This window comes from Pieris brassicae, chromosome 7, assembly GCF_905147105.1.
Source record: "Pieris brassicae chromosome 7, ilPieBrab1.1, whole genome shotgun sequence".
Lineage (NCBI taxonomy): Eukaryota > Metazoa > Arthropoda > Insecta > Lepidoptera > Pieridae > Pieris > Pieris brassicae.
The window spans coordinates 9,632,475-9,651,514 of record NC_059671.1 but is presented as its reverse complement, the minus strand read 5'-3'; the positions used below and the strand labels follow the sequence as shown (position 1 = coordinate 9,651,514).

The following is a 19,040-nucleotide window of genomic DNA, read 5'->3' as shown; positions in this document are numbered from 1 at the left end:
AAATTCGTTTTTCGTATTAACTGTTCTATAGACATTTTTATAATTTTTAATTTAAGGACTTATTCGTTAGACAACATATAAAATATAACTTAAACAATAATTAAGGACAGTTGATTGTTGAATTATTTTAGTTTAACATGTTACTGTGGTTACGAATGACATTCGTTGGTTTCGTATCCCGGGAGATTTAAATACTGTTTATTATTCCTATTGTTTTGTTCATTGTCTTATATACTTGTCAGTGAAATGGAAACTCCAGATGCAGACGGTTTTGTTAACGTCTTTTGGCCTAGCAAAAGTGTCCCACATGGAGGGATTTTTCATACTAGAGTTGTGGAACCATCTCGGACTCAAGAAACATTCTTAAAAGGTAATTTTTTAGGATGCTGCTGTCGAAAGTAAAGAGGTAAAGTTATGTTTTTAAAATAATCATAGTACTATTCATACTATGATAGAAAAAATTAACACAATTACCTTCATGTTGAGAGATATTCATCACTTTCAAATATAAATATGTATTTAGACATATGTATTATTTATACACTTACGTAATTATATTTATTTTAGTGTTACTTGAGGAATCAAGGTTAAGTATTGCTCAACGTAAAAAGTCAGAGCTCGGGCTTCGCCAGTATGAGAAAAAAGAAGACCATCAATCACAAGTTGATATTCCCATGGTACGACCACGAACTTCTCGACGCCGATCCCTGTCAGCTATACGGGAATCTGGAATTTTGGACGCAGTAGAGTTAGCAGCATTCCTTTTTCTTCATCTATACTCATACTATAAAGAGGAAACATTTGTGTTTTTGTATGTATGTTTGTTATGTTTTCACGCAAAAACTACTAGACCCATTTCAAAAATTATTTCACTATTAGAAAGTTGCATCTTCATTGACTGATATAGGGAGGATCCCAAACAATGCATGCAAATGCAATATAAGGGCAAAAAAAATCCTTTAAAAATCTGTCATCGCGTGCGCTGTGGAAACTATTGATGATAGAACGAAAACAATAAATGTTGTATGTTGTGTTATAGGATGTATCAATATTTACAAAAATAATGTTTTACCCATGGGAAATTGTATGTTGGCCTATACCGAGTCGGAACTCTAAAACATGCAATGATTTTGCTGCCACGAAGCAAAACTACGTCAAATGTTGCGAATATGGAAGTTCTAAGACACTCAACTTCTACAAATAAATCTCTTCTCTAATATTATAGAAGAAAGTATTACATTTTGGATTTTTGTTTTAATTTTTAACAAATTATCATAATCAAGCTTAAATTTCCTCGACTGATTAAAAAAAATCTTTCCTACCTACATGAAATCAAGAATATTTCAATACTACAGGTATTTTTAAATTTACTAATGTTGGTATTCTACGCAAATTTTGATACGAATTTAAAAATGTATTAGATTAATATACAGATTTTACTTTAAATCTGTATATTGATTGGATTATGAATGTAAGTGTGTATCTAATAATCTGAGAGGAAGTAATTAAAAACTAAATGAAACTTTCATGATATCAAAAATATATCTGTAGTCCGACAACGTAAATTTTTCACTACCACCGCGAGTAGAACCGCGGGGAATTGTTAGTTATCTATAATTTTTCGAAGCGTGAATTTTGCTTAAAACCGTGTGAAGCTATTTCAAAATTATTCCTAGTTTTACACTGTTATGCCAAACAGTTTAGACATAGTAGATAGTAAAAACCTAATAAAAAAATATTGACACAATAACTAAAGACCAAACAAACATTTATAGCTATCGTCCCATAAAGCGAGGAGAAGACCGAGAAAAACTTAAGGATTGTCTTGCAAAGGTCATGGCATATGGAGAGCAAGAGCAGAAACCTCTGCCGGCCCCACATCGTGCGAAGTCACCTCCAAAACTACCTACAAAAAAGGAAAAGTGGCATGATTGTAGGTATCTCGTTAAAATAATTACGAATATTTTCGACATTCCCTCGATAAATCTTTCGAAATAATATTAATTTTTTTATGTAATAAATGCTATGAATAAATATATATAATGAGCAATGAGCTATTGTTGTTGGTAGTGAGTTTATTAAATCAAATCTAACACTTTGTAACAATCTAACAAATATTGTAATTTAGAGTTACAATATGTATATCCATAACTTGTTTTCAGTAATGACGCAAATAAGGGAACGAGCCGAGTGGTTAGCGGAAATGGAGGACATGGGTCATGGGGCACCACATCGTGAACTTATCCAGGACCAGATAGCTGAAAGGCTTCGAGCCCTAGATGCACTTGGCTTGGATGAACCTGCCTCTGCAAGGTCTAAAGGCTCCGGGTTTAGTGTACTTCCAAGTGTGAGATCTAAAGATAGTGGTAGAAAAGAAACTGCCAGGGAAAGCACTGGATCAATGCATAGTTCTGGTTAGTAGGAGTTATTTAACCATAGTCATTAGTCTTAAGTAAATATAACGCATATTGAAAGGATTTTATTAAATAAAAATGGAGACACATTTTGAAAGCAAGCTTTGTAGATAGATAATCCTTTACATTAGCTAAAGCATACATAGTAGATAGATGTATACTTTAGATTTTCTTTTCATATTCTATGAAAAGTAATTTGTATAATTACAAATGTTTCTTATTGGCAAAAATGCTTTCCTTTCAGTGAGATCGAAACAATCAACAAAAAGTGTTGCTAAAAAACGATCTAATAAAGAAGAGAATGTCTTGTGCTATCAAAAGCTACCTACACTACAATATTCACCAAGACGAAGAGTATAAACAGAGATATTATTTTGGAAAATTTTTGAATTATGTAATGTATTAGCAAACTGGAGTGGATAAATCAAATAAAATTTCAGAGATTCAATTAATTATGATTTTTAATCATCAATTATTATGAGCTTAGATTTTTTATTATTTTTTTTTTCTGTAGAAGATGGTCTTTTTACAGATTTTGTTACCTCATGGTCACATAACTGTTTAGGTGCTGCTTTGTCTATTTCAAATTTAGTGTACTTTCTAACAGGCATTTTCAAAGTGAAAGTTTTATCATAGACTACCTCCATGTTTGGGCCTTTTTTTAAATAAACGATTGTTGAATATGCCGTATAATGAAAATCCTCAGTGAGGTAGCCATCTACTAATAAATATGCAATAACATCTTCAGCAAAAATTCTTGAAAATGAAGGTTCTTTCCCCTTATGTCGTAATGGGACTGGTCCTTTTAGAAACCAAGCATCAAGAAGTTTTTGAGCCGTTAGTTTAGTATCTTGCTTTGATGCATTATCTAAAATATTAGCCAAAGTCTGGCAGTGCGATTCAAGGTTTATCTCTTTTGTATTTCCAATTCCACTCACGCAAACATCACACATTTTATTACAATCAGAATCACCCCAGTCTTCATCAAAATGTTTAGCAATGAGTTCTCTTCTACATAAATGTCCATTTAAACAGTATTTCACCATACCATACAAGAAGTCCATGCTATCAACAGAAGAAAATACCATTGCACTGACTTTAAAAATGTCTTGCATACGGTATAAAGTAACACATTCTGCTCTGAGACCATCCCTGCCAGCTCTACCACTCTCTTGATAGTAATTCTCCATAGATTTACTGATAGTATGATGAATAACAAATCTGACATCAGGTTTATCTATACCCATGCCAAATGCTACTGTAGCAACTATAGCCTGATATGTTTTTTCATGCCACTTCATGTGTACTTTAGATCTTGCCTCTGCTTCCATATGAGCATGATAACAGCCGACCTTAAGACCAACTTTTCTTAATCCATTGGCAATATCTTCAGCATCCTTAATACTATTTGTATAAATGATACCACTTTCATCTTTATACCTACGCTTCAAAAGATTTTCAAGTATATTCAGACATTCATCATTAGATGTTGGTTTTTCTAATATTTTGTAGAATAAATTAGGTCTATTAAAAGTAGATTTTATTATAAGACACCCTTGAATGTTAAGAATTTTCTGCACATCATTTATAACATGTGCTGTGGCTGTTGCTGTTAAGCCTAATATAGGTATGCCGGGAAACATATTTGACAAAATTCCTAGATACTTGTAATCTGGTCGAAAATCATGTCCCCAATGAGAGCAGCAATGGACCTCATCTATGGCTATCCTTTGTAATCTTCCATTAGAAAAACATTTTTGTAAATTGGCCATGAATCTCTTACTCTTAGCTAATCTTTCTGGTGTTACATAAAGTAATTTTATACCTGAATTTTTATCCCTTAATGCATTAAGAGCAGCATTAGTTTCTTCTTTGGGACTAGTGCTGGTCATAAGCATAGCAGGAATATCTTTATTCTTTAATGACCTAACTTGATCTTCCATTAAGGATACTAAAGGAGATATAACTATTGTTAAACCTTGCTCAACCAAAGCTGGCAGTTGGTAACACAAACTTTTACCAGCACCTGTAGGCATAACAACTATCGTATGTTGACGCGATAAAGTAGAATTGATGGCACTCAATTGCTTAGGTCTGAATGTGTTATTTTTAAATGTGGTTTTTAAAGTAGATTCCACTTTTTCTGACCATTCGTAATTAGTACCAGCCCAATCCACTTGTGCTAAGGTGTCAGATTTTAATTTGTTTAGTGACTTTTTTAGTTCTGTTTTCTTTTCATGTAGTTGACGCTGTTTCGTTCTCCATTTCTCCATCTCTGTTTCTACTATAAATAATTCCTTTTCGACCTTTGTAATTTCATGTTTTAATTCTTCTGCAGTAGCCATGGTTTACACAAATCTTAATAAAACGTCTTAATTAATAAATTAACATAAGATTTTAGTAATTGCTTGACACATTATAATTATTTTTATTTGTACACTCGCGCCTCACAAGTATAAATTTTAACATACCTATATAGCCTATGCTCTCCATGGTCTTTGCTAGTTACCACAGTCTTAACTCTTGAACCTGTCAATATGTGTCCATACCAAAATCTGATGTACTAGTAAAGACAAACAGCGCACGCAATATACTTCGTAATACTTGCAGTTATTCAATATACTAGTCTACAACTAGTACAGGTTTAAAGGCTTACTGTAATTTCAAAATTGTCATTTGTGTTGAATTGTTGACTAACGACAATTGAGAAAAAAAATTTTTTCACAATAACAGTACAATTATTGTGCTCTAATACCAAATTCCTGATTGTAAACTCAAACTTAGTGTACCATTACTTTTCATTATTAAGTTAACGTTAAGCTATAAGATTTTTTTGCAAGTACGTTTTAAGTTTATTTTTTTTATTACAATACATTCTTCTTAAATTATATTAAATGGCTTCTTAATTGAAAAAAAGATAGATTTGACATTTAGTATGCATAGGAGAATGGAGGAGAAAACGTTATTTGCAAAGCTAATTGCAGCTTTACTCATAACAATACGATAATAGTTTTCAGGATTTCTTTCGTAAATACTTTCATTTTACAATTCCTTCTTTAAAATTACATAAATGTTAATGACTTGGCTGCGCCTATAATTTAAATGATATGTCATTGTTAGTAATGTAGAGAACACCGAAGTAAATTTAGTAATGTCCTCTTAACCTGTATAAAACGAAACCGATATCCGATCACAGGAAAAAATCTAAATAAATGTGGAGTTTGGGTTGATACTTAATTTGGAGTGGATGGAGGTACCTTGTTTCCTGGGCTGGACTGGTCATCAATTTCAATGGTATCTCCATGTACAGAAGGAATATTAGTGTCAATTTCTGTGGCAAATACCAGTTTTTTTTTTCTAGAATTGCGTTTCAAATATCTTTGCTCCCTTGCGATACTTGCTGTTGTTCCTTTCAGACGAAAACAGTTGTGATTGCATTTTTTTTCAAACATCTATGTACTTGAAGTAAACCCAAAATGAATACTATTTTTAAATATATGAAACATATAAGAAATAAGTAGAAGCTCGTCATGTGATGAACTTTAAAAAAAAAACATTGAGTTTTACATTTCGTTTTTGTTGTTTCTTATGAATTTTAACATCACACTAAAGGGGAAACTGGCAAATCATATATGGGCAAATACAGTAAATAACAAAAAGCAAAATATAAAATGGATATATATAAAAGTATTAATACATACATATTTATAATTTTTATTTTGTATAGTACAAAATGTTATTTAACAATAGGATATTGTGTCATAAGAAAAGGGTCTTTGATACTGATAATCACTCAAATCAAAGTTCACGGGAAGTAAATAAGGATATAATCTATTAATGATAATTTGGTTCTCTTGGAGGAAGATGAAAGTAGTCTTATTTAAATTTTCAAACATGCGGGTTGTATTTCTGTTATATTTTTTATCGTAAGTAATATTCTATTTCAATTAAAATGGTAAAGTACAAGAAGACGTAAATATATTTTTATATATAATTTCTTCAGGCTCATTATTTTAGCGTTTGCTAGCACTGCAGTTCTTATACTTGCTCGAGGAGGCTCAAAAGGAGTTCACTTAAAGAATCTACGTGATGTTGGTGGGAAAACATTGTTATCAAGAGCCATATTTGCTGCGAAACATGCTCATCTCAAAGATATTACTATATCTACCGATAATCCTTTGATTGCATTAGAGGCATTAAAGAGTAAGTATAGACAGACTGACTGTTATCATAACAAATAAAACAAAACAATTATATGAATTAATTAATAAATGTGTATAAAATAGCACAGCGATTTTTTTTGCAGGCGGTGCCAGTGTTTTTAAAAGAAGTTACGTAACTGCGACTGATTGGGCACCGTCTATTTGGGGTGTTCAAGAGTTTTTGTCTCAAAGGCCTGAAATAGCTGTTTTGGTTTTACTTCAAGCTACATCCCCCTTTACATCGCCAGAACATTTAAAACTTTCATTAAGAAAACTTGATCAACCGAAGCCATATGATTGCATTTTCAGTGTGACAAGGTAATGATGTATTAAAAAACTTCAAAGAATGTTTAAGTATGTTATACGTTAAATATTATGTAAGAGTGTCATCTATTTTTTTAACGAATGTGGAAAAGAATGTTTGTGTAGGTTAATATAAAAATGTATTCCTTCCTTGTAGAAGCTTCAAGCTTCGTTGGAATTTGAGTGGTTCCAGAGTTTATCCAATAAACTTTAACTATAAATTACGACCTAGGAGACAGGATTGGAGTGGGGAATATATAGAAACTGGTGGGTTTTACATAATTCGATCACATATTATCCAGCAGGGATTTTTACAAAACGACAAGTAAGTAGAATATTAAGGTCAAAAAAGCAATTTGAATATGATTTATCAGGGTAAATTATAATCATGTAAATTACTGCACAGTTATTACAAGCCTAGGAAGTAGTAATAATATAGCCTTGTAATATTTTTTTGCCACAAGGGCATCCCGTACCCGCTGGTCTACTGAACTCTGCTTCAGAGGCATTGTCTTTTTAAACACAGATCATTTGAAATATGTAAGTGATTGATCTACAGAATTATAAAGTAGGTATATTATTCTGAGATGGTATGAGTATATTATTATAATAAACTGAAACCTAGATGAAAGGTCTGAAACAGATCGTCTATTCACAAGTTCATACTTCCTAATCTCTGAAACAGAGTGAAAGACTATACTGAGTAAAAAGGTCACTAGTACTAGTTACTGGTTAAAGGCAAGGCACATTCTGTGATGCCAACTTAGGAGTTTCCCCCTAAATTTAAGGGGAATCAAGACGTCCAGGGTGTTTTATGTAAGTTAGTCTTTCAAGAAATTGATATTAATCTTCGAACCCAATCAACCAAATTAATACCCCAAGATCGAAAATTCAACAGCTTTATTAGTACAAATAACTCTAAAAATAGTGTATGAAAATAAAACGGTCCTAGGGGGAATATTTTGTATGAGTTGGCATCACTGGGCACAGTTACAGAGAAAAACTTAAAAGTTAAAACTTCGCAATTTTAGTTGCTTTCCAAGTGAACAACAGAATTTTAACAATAAAGTATGTACTTTTAACAGATTTAACTTTTTATGCTTTGAAATTAGGAAAACAATACGTGGAAGTTATGTGCTCATAAGTTAATAATGTTTGGTGTTTACAGTTGCACGTTATGGGAAGTTTCCCAATTAGAAAGCATAGAAATTGACTCAGAATTAGATATTTATATGGCAAATATATTATCATTAGTTCGTTAGAAGATTCCTTAACAGGTATTGTATTATTAAATATTTTTTTATAAATATGTTCCTAGGTAAGTGAATAATTAATAAAATTTTGTAGAAAACTGAATATGTCAAGAAGTTCTGAAGAGGTTACATATGAGGACTTAGAAGAGACAGATGTTATAAGTGTGGAACTTGTACCAGAGAGGAAAGGTTTAATATTGAAACACTGTGAATATTATGTTAGTTCTCGAAGGCATGGTACTACTGTTACAAGACGTTACAATGAATTTGTTCAGCTGTATGATGTGTTAGCAATTAAATATCCATATAGGTAAGTACATATTACTTCTTAAATGATTTTTTATTAACTTTAGAAAAATGACAGAGATTATATGACTCAATTGCTACTGGGACAAATTTTTGTATAGATTTTTTTTTGTTTTCTTTAATAAATAAGATGGTTGCAATGAAGGTTCAGTGTAAACATAAAAATAAAATTTGTTCTTATAAGGTTTGTAACCATGCAATGCTGCTTGTGGTACTACCATATTTAGCATTATTTTAAAGCAAGTAACAAGGCAGCCAATTATTTATCGGCAAATTATTTCTAACATAATATAGAACAGCAAATATTTGATTTTTCTGAATATTTTAAATAATAATTCATTAATCAGTAAAGTTAATTATAATACACTGTTTTCTGGCGAGGAAATGTAATACAGCATTCAGAATTGTTATCAGTACAACACTTAAATGACAAATGCATGCCAGTTATATATACTATAATTGTTCAATAATACTATTTTTTTCTTTAAGCATTATAAACAAAAAAAATGTCTTACGTTTATTTAAATGTGTAACCAAAGACAATGTATTCCTTAAGTATTTCTATAATAATGGTTTCAGAGCAATTTGTGGTCTACCTCCTAAAAGAGTTGTAGTGGGAGGTGGCAGTCCATTGTTTCTGCAAAGGCGCCGAGCTGCTTTGCAACGGTGGTTGACCTTAGTTGCCCGACATCCTGTGTTGGCCCATGACGCAGATTTACGAATGTTTTTATGTGACACCAATCTTAAACTCGATAAGCCAAAACACGATGAATTTATTTTGGCGGGAACGCAAGAACATAATCGGGTAATTTATTTTTATCTTTTTATTTACAAATCTATGTCAAATCGTGTCTTCTACATGATCGTGGATATTAATTTAGTTAAAATAGTGTAATTAAAGTGATGTATATAAATACTTTCATTTCATTTCATTTGATTTATATAAAGGTAATCATGTAACTCAGTTTGTGCATGTTGTCTAAATGTTATGGTAGCTTCTATGTTTCCAAAGACAGTGTCCATTTCATTTGTATATGTAACCTAATTAATGTTGGGTTACATAACTTGAGATACGGTTTTTTAAACGTGATCGCTCTAACCATAGGCAATAGACAATGCTGTTCACAGAATTCCGTCTTAATTCTCAACAATTATTTTTTTATCCTCCTGACTCTCAATGAATTGCTTCAAAGCTTAAAAGTTTTCGTTGGAACATCTACTAAAATTTTTAAAACTGAAAAATGGCGGGTTGCGGGACTGATTTTCGCATACAGCATTATTGTTACTGTTTACATATGTTTTAAACGCTTTTTTGTTCTAATCTAGTTTTGACTAAGTAACTATATCTATTATGTGTTTTTTCTTGTTGTGCTAACCTTGTACAATATTTTTTTTATGTTCTCACAGTGATTGCCTGAAAGAGATCGCTAGAAAGCGATAAGGCCGCAAGTTGACCATCTTTTTATTTAATTATTTTTATTGTACATTACTTCTAACAGCAACTAAGTAAAAATATTTCGCATACTGTTATTAAAACCATTATGGAACTGTACTTCAACTACAAACTTAATTTGTAACTTAATAATATTATTTTTACTGTTTAGCATGAAATGACGACAGATGAAATGCAAGAGGAATTCGCGTGTGATCAGGAGCAGTTACGATTGGTGCAGTTGGGTTTGAAGAGGCTTTGCAAGATCTTTGAGAAAGGTAAGCAAACATTGCATTAAGCGATTTTGTGATGATTTTGAAATAAATTTTCAATGCGGAGATAAAAATGAAAGAACATCGCGTATGTCAAATATAAATTAAGAACACCGTATTACATGAACGCCATATTTCACTCAACTATTCACAGATTATTATTTGTTCCTCACTATGCAAAAATGTAAATTTTGCGCATCCCGCACATACAATTACCACTATTTGAGCATTGACTTGTTTAGGCTATCGCGCAATTTGGTAAAAGAAGTATTTCGAATATTCATAGCGTTATCTGCATATATATGACCGTGAGCCCCAACATACAGACCCTCACGTTACCCTGACTTATGCACAGTTATTGACTGTTTCTTTGAAAATATCCGTAAATGTTTGAATCTTTTTATATATATGTATTCCATATGTGGCTTTAGATTTATTTAGTATATGTTGTCCATGGCTCCACAGATAATAGTAAAATAATATCTGTAAGTCATACCCAAAAACAATAGAAACCAAACTTCGAGATATTTGACAGGGACAATGTTTCTGAATACGATTATGTAAACTCGGCTTAGCCCGTCCGTCCGAGGTTTGACCGTCTTATAATAACGTCAAAATCAAGTCTTGACTAAGTCTTATTCTATATTCCCTAGCTAAGGCTGATACTTGATATATAGACCATAAAAATATAAAACGCTTTCAGCTGAAAGCCGTTGTGAAGCTGAACAAATGGATATTCGTGAATTGGGAGCGGGTTTGAGTGCATTGTCTGTTACCTCTACTGCCGATACGCAGCGATGGACCAGGGTCAGGGAATCCATGAAAGCGGCTGCTCAGTAAGATGATAATCTTAAAAAAGATTTCTATATGTTTTTTTTTAGGTGATCAAACGTCGAGCTAGACATGTTGGTTTGGAACACAAATTTTAACTTTGCCATACGGAATTTAATAAATTTGTTACGCTACAACTATGTATGAGCCCTAAAACTGGAAATCTGTTTTTTGGAGAGCATACCAATTCTGAAAAGGCCAGCAACGCACTCGTGAGGCTTCTGGCATCGTGGCTGTCAATGTATCACTTACCATCAAGTGACACGAAAAAAAAAATAATGTATGGTTTTTACCGTCCAGCCATAAGTTCTGTTACAAATGAAAATGTATAGTTTTAATGATGTTATATTATTGAAATGTATACCTTTGTTTATACTAAAACTAGTTATTTTCTGCTTGCCCGGATATTTCAGAACTCGATTCGCTTTAACAGCATACAGGAAAACGTTTCAGGGAAATCCACGTTTCATCTAAAAGATCCTTCTTACTTTATAATTAACAGTAGAGGAAATCCTAGCCCCTCTTCTTCTTTTTTATAGGCAGTATAATACGGGTTAATTAAAGCGGCGGCATCTCAGGAGATGCCTATTTAGCCGCCGCTGTCCAGGGACAGGCTTGCCCGCCAATAGGCCACATCTCACTTAATATCAGGTAGAACGTCTGTCCAGTTCTGTATAAAACGGTTTTACTAAAGTTTGAACATAATCGATCGTTAAGGCTGGTGTCAGACATGGATGAGACTTTCATATCCGACGAGGAAGCGCAACAGCGTCTTCTAGTAGCTGTAGACGCGTTAACCGCATACAAGGAGCTCTGTTCGCGGTTAACGCGGGGATTGCACGGAGAGCGAGCAGCGGCCGCAGCTAGTGCGCCGCATAATGCAGCGTCGCATAGCCTGCGTGAGCGGCATAGGTACGCCATGCGCTGTGCTGTGGAGGTTAGTCTAATTCGATATAACATCTGTGCTTTTATTTTGTCTAGTCTAGTGTAAAATTTTTGTCAAATATTTGGGTAAAAAAATAAAGACACCATAACGAGTTTGTACTCTTTTGTCTCTTTCTGTCAAATTTTGATTTATACTTGACATATACATGACTTCATTTTAACGGTACAATTGGAATAAATAAGGGGGCAAATATATGTTGATATAATTTTAATCTACGCCAATTATGGCATACAATGAATCCGTGATTGTATTGACTTTAATAAACATTATGCCACAGGATAACGAGCGACACAAATATCTGTTAAAATCTATTGTCTATTATTTTTGTCTTGAAATATTGTCTATTTTTTCAATAGTGCCATCCATAGAGGCGCATACAACTATTAAACTTTGCTTCTGCATGTTTATGTCCGTCATATGCACATTTATTTACTTTACATTCGGGAGACGTATTCAAAGAGACTCGTGAATTCGCGAGACTCAAATGAATTTAAAATATTTAAATGATTACGTCTTATTTGGAATATTAATTTTCTGAAACAAATATATTAATACTCCCTGAAGGGTCTTAAATGCATACAGTGCTTGCTTGTTTATGCTTAGAAATAATAATGCTTTAATGCATTATAACTACCACTATTAAACTTTTAATAAAATAAAATTTATTTGGAAAAATTAAAAAGACTTCAAATCCTGAATGCGTGGCTACTGCGAACCAGTCAACCGATTTCAATGATACTTAGACTGTTTTTAGGTTATATAACTTTTTAAATCATCTTTGAGATATAGATTTTTAATAATCATTAAAAAATTTATCAAATACAGGTTAAATTGATACCCTCCCTTGCTGAAGTCGGTTAAAAATAAAACAGTAAAAGGCCGTATGGATGGCACTCTTTAGAATGCTATTTAACTTAGAAGAGTTTTATTTTAATAGGAGGCTCGCCTTGCCCGCGTATACGCACTATCCGCTCTCGAGGCTCTGCCCGCACTGCTGCACACACTGGGCACTGCTCACGCACGCATCGCCGCCTGCTGGGCTGACCTGCATACCGCACTCAGGCATGCAAATATTAAATCTAACCACAGATAATACACCCCGGCATTATTTGTACCACAGATCTTTACAGGGTTGGGTAATCCGACCATAGATTTATAAAATTGCAGTTTTTTAATCTGTAGATAATGATAAGCGTTTTGTATATCTGGGGGCTTAGTCAAGATGCATTAACAGTAGTGTATGTAGAAAGTCGAAAATTAAATTTGTATGAAAATGACAGTTTGTGTCGACAAATTTCTAATTCACAACTTATAAGGTATCTTGACTAAGCTCCCTGGTTTCATAGATTTCAGAGATAATAGGGTGTAAATGTTGCTCGAAATTTTAAATGTTGCTACTGAGACTAACATTAAGACAATGTTAGATTTGTTACAAAGTTTTTTGTGGCATGTCCCACATTTCTTTAGTAACATACATAATTTATAATATAAAAAATGAATTGTTTACATAAGACACCTTAATTATAGTTTAGGAAGAAATTCCTAGGAAATTGTTGACTTAACACAGTAAGTAACTTTTGAAAACAATGAGAATTTAAAAAAAAATTATATATAATATCAATTAATTAAAAAGTTGTTTAACTCGAATATTATGAATCTTGAAAATATATAGATAAGGACTAAATATATATTAACTAGTTAGAGTATATAACTGTAACAGCAGGAAAATCATAGTTTCGTCAAATTCGAAAAGGTGTTTTTGACAGCTCGTAAGTATTGACGCCAAATAACAAAAGTCATTTACTTTTCTATTACGACAGCTCTTCGAGTTTATGGATTGTTGTTGCAAAAATGGCGCCATTGAGCAAAAGCATTATTGTTACTAACTAAAAGTTAATTTGTTAGGAGTACACTTTGACCCAATTTCTTTCGCTAAGGTTTTAATGGGAGCACAATCACGATACTGTATGATCACAGAAGAATTTCCCAGTTGTTAAAAAGTTAATAATAATGGTGTTTTAAGCTTTTGTAATGCACGCTTATGGGCCTATATATTTTATTTTAGAAGAAATTTAAAGTTTCATAATTATTTATGATTACAAAATTATATCTGTTTGTGTTTATAGTTTTAGCGAATTATTATTTATCGTTATTATTTATAGTATTTATTGAAATTTAAAGGTAATTCAAAAACTGACGTCGACTATTATTAACGACTCGTAACTTTCACGAATAGTATTTTGATAAAGTTATTTACTATCTTATTAGAATTTGAAGTATGAATTTTTTACGATTAGGTTTAATATGTACCAAAATGTTTGAATACTGTGATATAAAATGGCAATATCCACTATTTGATACTAATATATATTTTTTTTATATTTAAGCAGATTTATATTTGAGATATTTGTATATTTTGAATACCACGGTGTTAATAAAAGTTTTAATTACATGTGGTTTTTTTTTAATTGTTAACCTTCATAGAATTATAGCGTCGTGAACTATGATTTGGGACATAACAAATCAGTGGCGCTACCTTTTAAGGTCCAGATTTCTGTATGTTTTATGATCATTTGTCAATCTAATAGACAAGTAGGTGATCAGCCTCCTGTGCCTGATACATGCCGTTGACGACTTATTAAGGAGTCACCGAACTACATTTTTTTGAAAAAGGAGTGAAAACTTCAGCCAGTGTATCAAGATACAAGTGTTGGATCATGTTGTGAATCTCAGCAATACACTTTATTAAAATATACCATGGACTTTCCAGCAGGATTCTGCACCTGATCACACGGCACGAACTATCCAAGCCTGGCTTGGAACACTTTGTAAGTTAGTTAATGCTACAACATCCCTCGCGAGGGGGGTGTTTTATCCTGTTCGGGGCGTATGCCCCTTCAGGTGGTGTTTTTGTTCGCGCCCTGCTGATACAGAGCGGTACGGGGGCGGGCATATAGGCCTTGATGAGGGCTGCGGCTCGCGGGGAGACTCGGTCTCTACCCGCTGCGCGCAGCCGATGGGGTCATGTCCGGGGTGTCAAATCCGGTGGTGATGAGGGGGCCAAGGAGTAGTCTCGACTTGGCCCTGGTGTCGTGATGAGTGGTGGTATCGGACAGCTAGCGCGGCTCGCGGTCAAGCTCCGCCGGGTGAGACCCCCGGTGGACCCGGGGGAGGCCCAGCGAGGCGACCTACGGTCGAAGCCGCGGTTGCTGCCCTGGTGTCGTCGGGACCCGCGGAGAAGAGCTCACGCGGGTACTTGTATCGGTCGGGCGGCCTGGAGTGCCACGGCGCGATGTTTTGGAGGTGAGGATGTTGAGAGGCGTCCGCTCGATCAAACATCCTCATCGCGAGCCGTGCGACGAACTCGTCGATCGACTCCATCCGCAAGTCTCGCGCTATGGTGGAGTTCCTCACATAGCGTGCCTTTACTGCGCGCCGTAGGACAGTGTTTTGCACGATGCGCAGTTTTCGGCGGTTGGTCTCCTTAGCGTAGGAGAACCACGCCGGTGCCGTGTACGTGAGGTGAGGGCGCACATACAGCTTGTGTTGCGCGAGCTTGGTGCGGAGAGGTAGGTTGTCTGTGAAGAGTGGGCGAAGCGTGTGCGCCGCCCACTTGGCTCTCCTTACAGCCCTGGAGATGTGGTGCTTCATGGTCAGACTCCGGTCTATGGTGACCCCTAGATAGGTGACCGGAGTCTTCCACGGCACACTTTGTAAGTGCTGAAGACTGGCCCTTATATAGCCCGGACCTTCAACCCTTTAGACTTGAAATTAAGTATGTCAGTTTTATAGGACATGGCCTACTCTAAACGACACGGCGACGTTGAGTCTCTTAAATAATCTTTGGAGCAAGTAGTGGTAAATTTATTTATTATTGATTAACACACACATAACTTTAAAAAAAGTAAAAAGATATATTTACCTTGGAAAAAGCGCTTTAATCCATATATTCGTGGCCAAACAGATTAAAAGTCTGTATAAAAGCCAAAGGTGGCCATTTTGAATAAAATTATTAGCCATCTCATTTTAACCATTAACCATCTCCAATCGTTCCCCATACTAGAATCCGAACCTCGCTCCTACCGAGGGAACCTAGCCCCGGGCTTGTTTCGCCCTTAACCAATTAACTCACGCGATAGCGCCGACATTTTCCCGTGTCACTACTGGAGAAAAATCAACCCATCGTGGTGCTTGTCAATAGAACGCCCTTGACTTACGAACGTAAATATAAATTTACAATTAATTTAACTTCTTTTTGACGTTCATAAGTGTAAACAAGTACTTGTTTACCTATATGAATAAAGATAGTTTGAGTTTGAACGGTTTTTTGCAAAACCGCATTAAATACATATATACTAATACATCAATTTTATATATTTTAAGTACGCATTAGATATTAACCATCTTTATTTTATTTATTTAATTACCTAATATATAACAAACATGTATTTATTCTATATGTAAGTTGTTTATATAAATGATCTACCGTTCATGGTAGAGAAAAAACATCAGATAGTTTTGTTTGCTGATGAAACAATCCTTGATTATTAAAATCAAACGACAAATAACAAATTTTGACGATGTGAACAAGGCTCTCTCTTCGATTGTCCATTGGTTTAGTATGAATAACCTTCTACTTAATGCAAAAAAACCGAAATGCATTAAATTTTGTGCAAAAAATGCATGGGGATACTGGACCAATTATAAATGATGAGGAGTTGAATCTGGATAATACAACTGTATTTCTTGGAATCACCAAGGATTCAAAACTTCAGTGGTACCCTCATATTAACGGATAGGTAAAGAGACTTAGTTTTGCAAATTACGCGGTTAAAACAATTCGCTCACTAACTGTCGATACAGCTGGACTTGTTTGTTTTAGTTGCTTTCACAGCTTGATGAATTATGGCTTATTATTATGGGGTCATGCTGCTGATGTCGAAACTATTTTCATCCTGCAGAAGAGGGCTATTCGTGCAATCTATAATTTAAAATGTAGGTAATCTCTGAGAGATAAATTTAAGGAAATTAATATACTTACCTTTCCCTCGGAATATATTAATAAAAATATTATGTATGTATACAAAAATAGTGATAAATTTACTAGAATAGAACATACGAACAATCTTAATACTCGGAACAAACGCAAGCTGCAATTTGCCCGTACTAGACTATATAAAATTAGTAATTATTTTTTTGGGAAAAAGGATACTCTTCTTTAATAAAAACTCAGAGGCTCTTATCTCTGCCTTTTAATAAATTAAAGAAATGTATTACTTACTACAAAGTTAACGATAAAAGGACCTGGGACTAGTGCTAGACTACTTCTAATTAGTTTGCGATATTTGTTTTAAAATAAGTGTTGTTTAATGATTTCCTATTTTAAAAGAGTACCGAGAGTTTTTTACCCCGGCTTTTTCTCTCGGCCTACATCCTCTGTCTTCTTTGCCGATTAGTAGGGATGTCTACCAATTTAAATTTCATGACGTGGAATAAGTGATACTTGCACCTTATGTTCCATAATAAACATTTTATATATATGGTAATCGTGAGGCTTACCATAGAAGTGTTATTTATATTCTAATTATTAAATTCAATTAGTATATATAAACTATATTGATATAAACTAACCATAAATATAAATTATGGTAAATATAGTAACAGAATATTTTTTTCACAGACTAATAAATATGAAGGTATAAATTTTAATAATATTACAATACTTCATTATAAAAAATTACATTTTTTGTAACATAACTTATGGCTGGATTAGGTATATTACTTAATTTTTACCTTACAAAGCCATAAACAAAAGCGATAAACTGTTATTAATGCAGGTAATCTAATAATATATAAAATTCTCGTGTCACTGTGTTTGTAATTAAACTCCACCGATTTTCGTGAAATTTTGTATGCATATGGGTTAGGTCTGGGAATCGGACAATATATATTTTTCACACTCTTAAATGTTAAGTGTGGTCCACCCCATAATTTTAATTCTAAGACAAAAAAAATATTTTTTATTGTACAGCATAAAAATACACAACCGTTAATTTTCACAATTCTACGATCCCCTATTTTTTATTTGTTAAACAAAAACATATGACTTGAACTCTTGAGGTTTATATAGAGAAAAATTCAGAGATAAACTCAAAAAAGTTTCATTCAGGAAAACCGAACAGTCTCTGGGGTAGCATAGCAAAATGTTTCTTGTTGGTATGTACTAAATGTAGGCTAAATAAAATCATATTCAGGAGAAGCGGAGGCAGCTAGTTAAAAATAAAATACGTTTAATTTTAACCGTATTTATGTTGAATATTCTTGAATTTAAAACTTCTAATGTGTAGTCCAGTGACAGAAAAAGTACGGCCCGCGAAAGTATTTAATCCGGACCGAAGGTGCATCAGCATGGATAGTATGTGGCCCGTTATAATTCCGTTTTGACAGTCGAGTATAAAAAGTAGACTCTATTTGTATTGTTTTTATAATATTATAATTAAAAGCTTAAACAACCATGCATTATTTTTTATAATTATTGTGGCCTTCCTCTAGAATTTTTAAACTTAGTTTGCCCACCACTGATGTAGTCTGATCATTATTATAATAAAATGGACATTAGCTTAAGCGATTTTATGAATATATGACTTGAGAATCTTAATTATATCGATATCACCTGGATATCTGGTACACACATTCCCCTTCTCTAGGCATTTGAACATGAACTGGAGATCTTTTCTGAGAGAAGGGACCTCCATATTTAAAAATAAGTAGCATTCCCCCATATAAAGGTCGACAACGTACACACTAACAACTGTCAATGGGGTGGGCCTTTTTTAGCTGTTACGTAGGTTCTTGCCTATCATATAAAAAATAGAATCCTTGTAAATTATAATTATAATATTTGTAACTTACTATAACGTTTTATTTTATAACCATACGCCACATATTAATTGTACAATAGTAAATTACGTAAGACTAACAAAATTATTTACAAATATCATGTTTTGTTTTTATCATGATCTAATTTATATGTATTCATCTTCCATATTTATTTCTAGTTGACATCTAATAATCTGTGGGG

At 33.6% G+C, this 19,040-nt stretch overlaps 3 protein-coding genes across 4 annotated transcripts; 2 read left to right on the top strand and 1 right to left on the bottom strand.

Annotated features, from left to right (window-relative positions):
• Nucleotides 1-139: 139 nt before the first annotated feature.
• Nucleotides 140-2,866, top strand: LOC123711999 (UPF0193 protein EVG1 homolog). 2 transcript variants are annotated; one of them, XM_045664899.1, is made up of 5 exons: nucleotides 140-370; nucleotides 568-748; nucleotides 1,776-1,933; nucleotides 2,163-2,414; nucleotides 2,659-2,866. In XM_045664899.1, the coding sequence occupies exons 1-5, from the start codon at nucleotides 247-249 to the stop codon at nucleotides 2,772-2,774; spliced, it is 831 nt and encodes a 276-aa protein (XP_045520855.1). In that variant the 5' UTR covers nucleotides 140-246; the 3' UTR covers nucleotides 2,775-2,866. The 2 variants fall into 2 exon arrangements, with proteins under 2 accessions (XP_045520855.1, XP_045520856.1); XM_045664900.1 differs by having other exon boundaries at nucleotides 142-370; nucleotides 568-586.
• Nucleotides 2,858-4,979, bottom strand: LOC123711998 (ATP-dependent DNA helicase Q1-like). The gene has a single exon (XM_045664898.1). The coding sequence runs from the start codon at nucleotides 4,757-4,759 to the stop codon at nucleotides 2,876-2,878; it is 1,884 nt and encodes a 627-aa protein (XP_045520854.1). The 5' UTR covers nucleotides 4,760-4,979; the 3' UTR covers nucleotides 2,858-2,875.
• A 2,926-nt stretch (nucleotides 4,980-7,905) lies between these two features.
• On the top strand, nucleotides 7,906-14,365 carry LOC123712102 (sorting nexin-8-like). The gene is made up of 8 exons (XM_045665056.1): nucleotides 7,906-7,987; nucleotides 8,088-8,196; nucleotides 8,267-8,482; nucleotides 9,058-9,283; nucleotides 10,083-10,188; nucleotides 10,886-11,018; nucleotides 11,731-11,950; nucleotides 12,897-14,365. Exons 3-8 carry the CDS (start codon nucleotides 8,277-8,279, stop codon nucleotides 13,050-13,052), a joined length of 1,047 nt encoding a protein of 348 aa, XP_045521012.1. The 5' UTR covers nucleotides 7,906-7,987; nucleotides 8,088-8,196; nucleotides 8,267-8,276; the 3' UTR covers nucleotides 13,053-14,365.
• Nucleotides 14,366-19,040: the final 4,675 nt, after the last annotated feature.